At 38.7% G+C, this 9,888-nt stretch overlaps 2 protein-coding genes across 2 annotated transcripts in view; both read right to left on the minus strand.

The window, feature by feature from the left end:
• LOC138058020 (glucose-6-phosphate 1-dehydrogenase-like) overlaps window positions 1-6,295 on the minus strand; it is a 28,636-nt gene extending 22,341 nt beyond the window's left edge. The window contains exons 1-4 of the mRNA XM_068903918.1: window positions 6,152-6,295; window positions 4,712-4,785; window positions 1,422-1,459; window positions 85-193 (exon numbers count right to left, since the gene is read on the minus strand). Of these exons, the coding sequence (XP_068760019.1) occupies window positions 85-193; window positions 1,422-1,459; window positions 4,712-4,785; window positions 6,152-6,245 (315 nt within the window). The 5' untranslated portion in view covers window positions 6,246-6,295. The remainder of the gene's footprint in view (window positions 1-84; window positions 194-1,421; window positions 1,460-4,711; window positions 4,786-6,151) is intronic.
• Window positions 6,296-8,202: 1,907 nt separating this feature from the next.
• LOC138058031 (outer membrane lipoprotein Blc-like) overlaps window positions 8,203-9,888 on the minus strand; it is a 7,922-nt gene continuing 6,236 nt past the window's right edge. Inside the window, exons 3-4 of the mRNA XM_068903934.1 lie at window positions 9,693-9,854; window positions 8,203-9,186 (exon numbers count right to left, since the gene is read on the minus strand). Coding sequence (XP_068760035.1) covers window positions 8,906-9,186; window positions 9,693-9,854 — 443 coding nt within the window. The 3' untranslated portion in view covers window positions 8,203-8,905. The remainder of the gene's footprint in view (window positions 9,187-9,692; window positions 9,855-9,888) is intronic.

Genomic DNA, 9,888 nt, shown 5'->3' on the forward strand with positions numbered 1-9,888 from the left:
AATTTTTGCAATCTCTACCCTGCACATGTTAAAAACCTCAGGATTTGAATAAGAGGATTAAGATGAAAAATTATGTTTGGCTACCTTCATGAAAGGTTCTGTTTTGGCTCTCAGCTTTTCCACTGTCAACTCTGAACGAGCATACCCAACGATCTTGGTGCCTTTCGGTATTAGGTCATCTTTGTATAAATACCTTGAAGACAAAAAGCAGACAGTCAGGCTTTAATATGTGCTAATAAATATACAAGTCATGTAGAGTTAACAACATCTAGGTCCACTCAGAAACATGCCCCCTTTAACCCTACGCCACAAGTGAGACTTGTTCAATTTACTCTGGCTAAAGCCAGATGATTTTACTCACTGGGTCATTATGTGTGAATGGCTGAAAGAGGCTTAAAACATACATGTAGCTAGTAAATTTTGTGCAATCAAATTTAATTGCACGAGCATACTGCTTCATAATCCCATTATGCAATTTTCTCACCAGTGTTACAATGTAAGTGCTGGTAACCCGGGGGGAGGGGGGGGGGGGACTCCCATATGGAACAGACGGGGATGCTCGTCGGAAATTTTGAATTTAACCCCTAAGGAGACCATCTGGGCGTGGCTCAAGCTTTTTGTGACCCCTAAGGGAGACCAATCTGGGCGTGGCTTAAGCACATTTTAACCCCTAAACAAAACACGTTAAAACGAAAATTTGACTTCTGTTTCTCTTCGCATAATTCTGTGTTTCTTCACGGAACCCTAATCGAGACCTTGGCGGCTTAAAATATTGGCGCTTTGCCCGGAACTCCCTAAGCGAGACCAAAATCCAAAATGTACACCCCTAATCGAGACAACGAGCATCCCCGTCTGTTTCATATGGGAGTCCACCCCTCCCCACCCGGGCTTGTAGTCCCAAACATAAACAATAATTTTATTTCAATCCGCTTGAAATTGCGACCAATATAGTCGCATTTGCGATTGAATTTTTCCCTTTGCGACTAAAATATCTGGAGAAGTCGCAAATGTGTGACTTGTTTTCACCTCTGCTCCTTCGAACCAAAAGGGTAAGCAGTTACCACTTTGCTGCTACTTTTGGTAATAAAAGTAAGTACTAAAGAAATGTTTCTTGCCGTGAATTTTCTTTCTGAAGATAGCGTAATTGTGGCATAATTTAGATGCGATGTTTACGTGGACAACTCCATTCCTTCGATTATTCACCATTTTCAACAGTATCTTTACACACAAGTATTGTCGGCTCATATTTTTTTGCTAAACCACTGACATCACAATGCAGCGCGACAATTTTTTGACTACAATTTGGAAAATTGTTAATTTCAAGCCCTCCGTCAAGATGTTGATACTCAAAATTAATGTTCAAATAGAAGACATAATAATAATTATTAAATAATTTGTATCATGGCTATACAAAAAGTTACCATAAGGTTGGATAGATCTTCTTCTTGGCAAGATCACCCTGCAAATTCAACATAACAGTTTGTCATAATGTTATTGCAGTCACTATCCCAGTTTCATTGAAACAAGTAAGACTGTCAGGAGTGTACAGCTTGTCTAAAGGAAAACATGCAGATATACACTGTAGACATAAGTTTGCACAAACCTTAGAAACAACAATGGAAAGGAAGATACTAATTTCAGACGGTTTCACAAGTGTTCGCAACATAATACTTGTTCTTGCTTTTTAAGTAAAAAGAAACATAAACTAGCTTTGGTGAAAAATATGACAAGCTTTTCTTTATTGGGTTTGAGTTAAGACTGGAAGCCTATGGGATCGGCTATTCATCGAGTTACGAGCTGAGTTGAGTTTGAGTTGAGTTTGAGTTAAGTTTGAGTTAAGATTGAGTTCCAGTTTTTGGCGTTTTTCGGAATTAAAAGTAGTGAATATTCAGTACAAGTCACTTCGAAAACTGTTTTCTTCGTGTTGAAAGCTACATGTATATTTGCATAAATTTTTGCAAAATTGCATGGCTTTCCTGATCAAAACAATCTCATTATTATTACACCTTTTAAGGCATCATTCTCGTTGCTGCTGTAAAGTCTACCGACGTCAAAACGATGTCTTCAAAGGGATAAGGGTAAGCCATTTAAAGCCAGCCCGGCGGCTACGATGAACCGTATTTGTCGTGCGGCATCATGATCGATCATCAAACGAAAGAGGACGACGAAGAGAGCCCGCATTACGCTTTTTGCTCATAACCGCTGAAATTTTAAAACACGATTGTCACGTTTGCTAGTCACCGAAGTTTTTTAATGCAAGCCGAGCATTTAGGTAAGTGAACATTTTTGACCTAGTCACACATGTCGGAAAACCATTTCACTGCAAAGTTGAAAGAGACAAGATCAATCAGTCAATCAATCAATCAATCAATCAATCAATCAATCAATCAACTTTATTTAAAACACGGTAAATGGCTCAGCAAGCTGGTTTTCAGACATGCTGTGAAAGAATTACAAAGTATAAATGCCAAAAAAATTACAAGAATTACAAGATATAAATGTTAAAACGACTAATAAACTAGGTATAACTTAGCGCTAAATATTATTTAATGTCAAAGAAATTTAAACAATAGTAATATTTAGTAACCAACATAATTTACCATGTAATAATATGATCAAGCCATGTAAAAAAAATGTACCCTAGCCATTTAAAATGTGTCCTAGGATATCGCACGTTTGAAGCTAGCAAAATCCCTTATCTCACTTATTTGATTTGACTGTTGGTTCCAAGCATTTGGTGACACCAACCCAAAATGCAACCCCTTCCCCCCTCTTCAATGTTGATTGCGCTATAACTTTAGGCATTCATGAGAAAAGTCAATAGTTTTTTTTCCCTACAACTTCGAAAGGAAGCACGGGTGGGGGGTGAACTTATGTGTGGCATCAAGTGTCACAGAAATTTAAGACCGAGATTGGGCCGGGTCTAAAACAAAAGTCACTTTCAGTTTGACGGGTCACTCGTACTTGCAGGTCATTGTTTTACCTTTCCGAAAGTAACCCAAAATTAAACCTTCCATTTGTCTAACCCTAGGCCTAAAAACCCTTTTCTACAATATGACTTGTTACTAATCAGGGAAAACACTATGAAATGATGTTTGTTTCGCTCACCTTCTGTTTCCTGTTTCTACATGTTAAGACTTGGCATCTTTGCGCACTTCGGGTTCTGGTTCTCACTCAATGGAATGTTGATAGTTAATCGAAGAGTCGTCGGCAAGCGTTCGAAGTTACTTGTTATTTACTTGTTAATTAATTTTGGTTTTTCGTTCACGGTTTCTTTTGTTTTTGCCGGCGACTGTGACGTAAATGAGAACTGACAAAGACACTTCCGAGGCTAGGGTAAGTAAGGGGAAAAACGGGTTCCAGGTTCCGAGTTCCAGATTTTACACAAACCCTCATTGCGGCTCACTTGTTCCGATAATTTTGTGTGATAGCCGATCATGAAAACCACGCTGCTGGATGACAAACGGTACGTTTAATCGTTTAACCGCCGGGGCTATAAGCTGGCTTAACAGTAAAACCCATCTTTAGCCTTACAAGAAGACATCTTTTCTGCGTCAATAGACTTGGCGCCTCGCTAGACGGAACAACCGCGCGCCGGTGGCTCAATTGGTTATGCACGAGATCGTGAATTCGACTCCGGACGGACTCGCAACACTCAGGGTCTTAAAATAATTGAGGAGAAGGTGCTGCCTTTGTAATAACATCCGCAAATGGTTAGACTTTCAAGTCTTCGCGAATAAGGACTATAAATCGCAGGTCCCGTCTCACAAACTTCAATGTTCATAAACTCTGTCAGATGTTTAAGATCGCACCACACAGTGTTGTGGTCTGGTCTTTTCATCAGCCACATGGTCGGCTTGGCATAATCTTCTAAAGGGACCATTGGTCGATGAGACCACATAACAACAAAACAGACAGTAGTCAAATCGAAGGAGTCCCAAGTGCTGAAACTGGTAAACTGGTAAACAAGGATACTGCCGTGCATGAAATTTCAAGATTGTTTTGATCAGTTTAAAACCATTTCGTAAATATACACCTGTGCACTTCACAAAAACGGTGTTTCATGGTCTTCCCAGTGACTTCTACTTAATATTTATTAGATTTAAGTGCCAAATATGCCAAAAACCGTAACACAATATTAACTCAATTTTAACTCAATCTTAACTCAATCTCAACTCAAACTCAACTTGTAACTCGATCAATAGTCTATCTCGAAGCCTATGTGTACAAGAAACCAAAATACAAAAAGAGTGAATAATTTTTATATAAAAATCCCAAAATATTACAACCTTCCCCTTATTTACATAACGAGGCTGGGATAAGTTTACAGTTAATCAAATCACACTTCCTTCCCAGAGACACACGATTATTAATGCCAAAATTTAAGAAAATCTGAAGAAAATAAACTCAAGGATTTTGCATAATAGCCACATTCACTCTTAACTTGTACAAGAACAATTGATCAAGATTTGCAAAGTACAAACACGAGCGAGTAAATTTCCTTTTTTTTTTTTACGGCATGGAGTCGACAAATTAACCTTGACCTGCCTGATCTAGATCCTTAAAATTGTAAAAACAAACCAAGAATCATTCATTTTTCGTGATAAGTTAACAGCCTAGGAAATTATCCCGACAGAAAATGGATCAATAATTCAATAGACTTAAAATCAGCGCTGTGCTGTTCAACATGCCAAAATTCCTAGCTACTCACCGATGCTCCAAACACAACCAGCAAATGTTGTTCCTTTACGTTCTTGTCCATCGCTGCAGGACTTTTCTCTTGACCTAAAGGGTGAATTAACACCTCGGGTAGACAGCTTGTTGCAAAGAAACACTTTTAAATTCCTTGTTCTCAACGCAACGCTGGGTCCAATATTTTAACGCTATGACTTGACAACAACATTGTCGCATGCGCAAGGAGATGTCACGCCATATACCATGTGACAATGCAAAAACACTAGATGAATTTTCCGCTTTCCGTCGATGATTTTGTTATTGTTTTGACCAAGGGATTGAAAAATAATTGAAATGATTGTAGGACATTTATAAGGCTGTGTGAGCATTTAAAAGGGCAGTGAAAATTCGTCCTGTCAAATTATGACAAAATGGACACTGTACGTTGTTCAACAATTTTCCCGCAACTTGAAAAAAAAACCGCTGCCTATATTCGACCATATCCAACCCCAGAACAACGCTGAAAAAACTTTGCAAACAAACTCAAAATATGGGTTAAAGAAACATTCAAGATTTCAAACGCATCAAACAAGACATTTATATAATTATGCCATTTGATAATAAAGGCGTAATTAAATATTGACGCACAAAATTTGCATCAGTGTGCTTTGAACCACTAACACAAACTTTTTTTTATGATTTTGATGACGAAATCCGAAAAACAGACGAAATAACCATTTTTTTACTGCAGTACGTGCGTGTACTAAGAAACCTGGTCTTAACGCCTTAACGCGTTCCAAACCTTGGAAGTTTGACTTGCAAGAAATTATAGAATTACCATTTGTACGCATCTTTGTCTCTCACCCATATTTTCGAGCATCTTAAATACACCCATTTCAACGCTCGGCGATCCCACAACACGATTAACATTTTTATTGCTAATGTCATTACGTTACTAAACACGGTGTCCCGTCTCGTTTTAGAACATACACGAACGCAACACCAACACGTTGAATGAATTCAACATTCTAATAATTACAAACTTTTGACGTGTTACTCAGACAAGCTGAACAACGCGTGGCAATGCAATGAAGAAGGGCACTATGCTTGCGAAAAAGAAATACTTAGCTCTTATTAACTGAGACAGCTGTATAAACTGTACTGCTCTTTTCACTGCAAATTAAGTTGATTGCGTTACAAAGGCTAATAATTTTCCGCGCGCTAAACTGATCATGTAGCCATAACAGGTGAAAGGTCTTCAAGAAAATAAATGCTATCGAATGATACAACAGGCAAAATGTTGTCGACATAACATAGACTAAGAGTGAAATGAAATGAAATTTAACTGACTTGAATTGGGAAGGACTCTCTGAAGTTTCAGTGACTCTACACACTGTTAACAGACTAGCCGATAACCCTACCTACACCTGACAAGATCGCAAGAAACGTAACACGATCACTCTGCAGACAAACTCACTTGATGTTGTTAGACGGCAAAGATCAAAATTGTACTTCTTGGTCCTTACTTTTCCCTTCAAGTTAAAAAGCCAACGCTTGTTGTCGGACGCCATAGTTTCTCGAAAGCCTCCAACTCATGTGTCTTCCCATGAGACCTTGCGACTTTGCGATTTGGCGCGCACGAAACAAAACATTTGACAACAATTTTTGCGGAAACAAGCAAATGAGAACTTTGCGTGACGACCATCATGCAACTGTGACTATGTTTTGTTTCGTTTTAATTGTATTGTGGAGAAGGCTTTTACGAAGTAAACATTAAAATGTGGTTTTAAAATGTGAGGCAACTCTAAACTCAAGCGCAATCAAAGCCTTTTTTCAACGCTTCGTTGGAATGATCCACTGAGGTAGCAGCCATTCAGTACCTGACTATCATATCTCCCCTCCCTAAGGATTAACAGATTTGAAAGCAATGCGCATGCCCCGCTGGGCGCCTGATGTTCACTGACACCTGGTATTGGCTGCGACCAGAGCCACCGGTTTTGCCGACCACGTAACCAAAAGAAACAAGGGTTCTGGGAACGAGAATAACGCTTCAAACAACCAGAACCCAACCAACACAATCTTTTCCTCAAATGAAATATTATCCTTCATTGTCAGCGCTCCAAATGAAGTATTATCTTACATTAATTACCCTTGTCCGCCTGTGAATCACTTGTTGATCCAGCGTTATCACATAGAAAAAACTGGCCCGTAGGGAGTCCCACGGAAATGCCACACATTAAATGATTAATCAGCCATGTTGCCAGTATGGTTGTCCTGATGTAGTGGTCATCACACCCGACTAGTGATCAGGGGGACGTGGGTTCAAATCCCGCTCAGGGCAATTACAGTTTTCCCCAGAAGTTTTCCAGTGTTGAGTTTCCTGTAACTTTCTCTCAATTTCTCCTCAACTTGGACTGTGAATCCATTTGCGATCCTCCTGGGGGTGACACGTTGTTGGCTCAAGGGATCTACTTAACTGTCTATATATATCTATATAGATATATAAATCTATATATATACATAAGTTGAAGGATTAAAGAGGACGCATCGATTCTCTGTTACTCTGAGTTTCGCGCCTAAACGCTCGTCAGACAGAACGCTCGGACTAAACGCTCGTTCAGACAGAACTAGCGTTTAGGCGCGAAACTCAAGAGTAACAGAGAATCGATGCGTCCTCTTTAATCCTTCAACTTGTGTATACTTAGCTCTGCTACCACAGCATTGAGCACTTTACGCCAAGGTTGACTCGACCTCCACATATATATGTATATATATATAATCATTGCTGAATAATGGTTAAGTCTAAGGCTTGATTTTAAAATGGCTAACTTTCTCTTGAGGTTTGGTAACCGACATTTTTCACCGTGTAAGCTTCCTTCTTAGCAGAAGAAAAAAGATATTGCCATTTTAAAAAAATAACATCCTCGTCGTTAGTGATGTGGTAGTCTAGTGGTTAAGTAAAGGGGTTATTAATCAAACATCTCCAGGTTCGAGTCCTGCGAGTCCAGAGATTGGCTCGACTTTAAAAAATAATGCTATTTCCCATGATCCCTATCAAGCTTTCAGTGTCCAAAATGAACGATATTATTTCACTTGGAGCCAATTGATAATTAAAAAACAATCTTTCAATTGAGGGAGAAACTTGGTTGACCCAACAAATATCGTTGTTTTGTTTCAATATGACAAATGACAATTTTTCGATCTCAGGGTTAGTTAACATCGTTTTCGGCATTAGTTGTTGGCAGTTCGTTATTTTGTTTTCGGGACACCAACTCAGCACCGTGATGTCTGAGCATGCGCTCTACAACGATCCCCAGAGCTCTCCGTTTGTTTTGGTCACATTGTCGTCGAGGTGACCAAAAGAAACGGAGTGCTTTCGGGAGGAAAATGGTCATTCGCTGACTAAACAGTGGCATACAGCTCGGTTTTAGTTAGCGTATCTACACAAATGAAAAATAAGACGCCACTGCAGAAATGTCATATTTGGCTTTTTCTCCTATTAAAGTTAATGGAATCTTGAATAACAAGTCAAAAGAAAAAACATTCATGATGTTTATTTACCAGCATGGACTCAGCAAGAAAGCAAGCCTGTCATATTAGATTGTCTACAAATTGAAAGAACAGCGTTTAAGCGTTTGTAAAATCAATGACGGCATTAATTATAAAAAAAAACTCAAAATCCTTGCGTTTATGAAGCTAAAGAATTTGTCCCTCATCAGCTGCATGGGTTTTAAAACATTTTCTTCCACTAAAGCTGCGTACTGATTCGCTTTTCCTTTAAATCTGCGTGCGCATGCGTGTGTGCGTACATAATAGGTAAGCCCTTGCAAAAGGATTAAGTCTGAAGGAACCTGAAGCACGAGTTGTTTTGAACAGGATTTTGCTTCTTTTAATTCTTAGGTTCATTATTGTTCTTTACGTTAAAGTAAATTAATTCATTGTATTTCCGAATGAATCTGTCGATTGCATCAAAAACAGTTGCTTTCCTCAAATTAATTATCGATTTCGTGAGCTGCACAAGTTGCCTTCGTTGGAAAAATTGGACAAAATCATAGACAACCGGGGATTTGATTCACTGCAAATTTTGTCAATTTAATGCCGAAATTTTGCAGTTCAGTTTTTAGCAAAAAAATATGGTGCTTAAATTCACTTTAAAGATTGAAATCAGCTGTTGTTGCTAGCGATATCCTAACTTCTAACCAAAGCCCAGCTGTTCTTCGAGTTGATGGAGCTACTCCATGTTCAGAAACTCCTCGAGTGACTGGTATGGAGAGGCGCGGTTTCCTGGGTACGGACATTCGTCAGATTGTAATGTGGCGATGGGTTTGTTGAAAAAGCGAGTGAAGCCATTCTCTTTCAGCCATTCTGTCACTTCAACGTCATATTGACTTTTGAATGTCTTGACATCCCTTGCGAGCACGAACAAGGTTACTTTCACGGGGTCTGTGATGACTGAATACTGGTACAGATTCTGCTTGCTAAATGAAGGAGGGCCCAGTTTGACAACCCAGTCTGTTGAGAGAAGAAATAACTGTTTAATATTCGTGAAAAGTTAACGTGAAGACTGGCTAATGTAACGCGTGGATACTGAACAGCTCATTCACCCTCGGATCTTTATAGAGGGGTCGCTGTCTGGAACTGACCTCCAAAAGGTTATCGTCAAGTCTCCTGGTGTATCTATTTTTAGACGTAAATTCAAGTTACACTATCTTGAGACGTGGTTGCACCCCGAGTATTGCCGGATTATATATTTCATTAGATCTCATATTATTATTATAAATTTTTTCTCTAATTACATTTTACTATAGACTCGTTTTTATCTATTTTCATTCTTTTGTAACTAGTACTATATAATTTCATGATTGCAAATTATTAGATGTGAAGAACAACCTTTTTTTGGGGACCTGATACGAAATGTTGTATTGTAAATTTGTTCTGGTGTGAAATAGGGTACACAAAATTTTAGGCATTTTTTCTGAGGCAACTTCCTTTATTATTTATGTTGTTTACGTACTTACATGGTGCATCAAAAAACGTTCCTTCCAAATGAACTTTTAGCTTTCCAGGTTGTTTGGGATCTGGTATGTAAGCGTATCCTGTGATATTTTTTCCCTTTCCCTTCACAGTTTTAAGTCTTTCACTGTTTAACACTCCAATCTTCTTGTCTTTCCGAAGTGTATCTGAAATGAAAATTTAACAAATCGAAAGTGGTTC

The sequence above is a fragment of the Montipora capricornis genome, chromosome 7, assembly GCF_036669925.1.
Source record: "Montipora capricornis isolate CH-2021 chromosome 7, ASM3666992v2, whole genome shotgun sequence".
Taxonomy (NCBI): Eukaryota; Metazoa; Cnidaria; class Anthozoa; order Scleractinia; family Acroporidae; genus Montipora; species Montipora capricornis.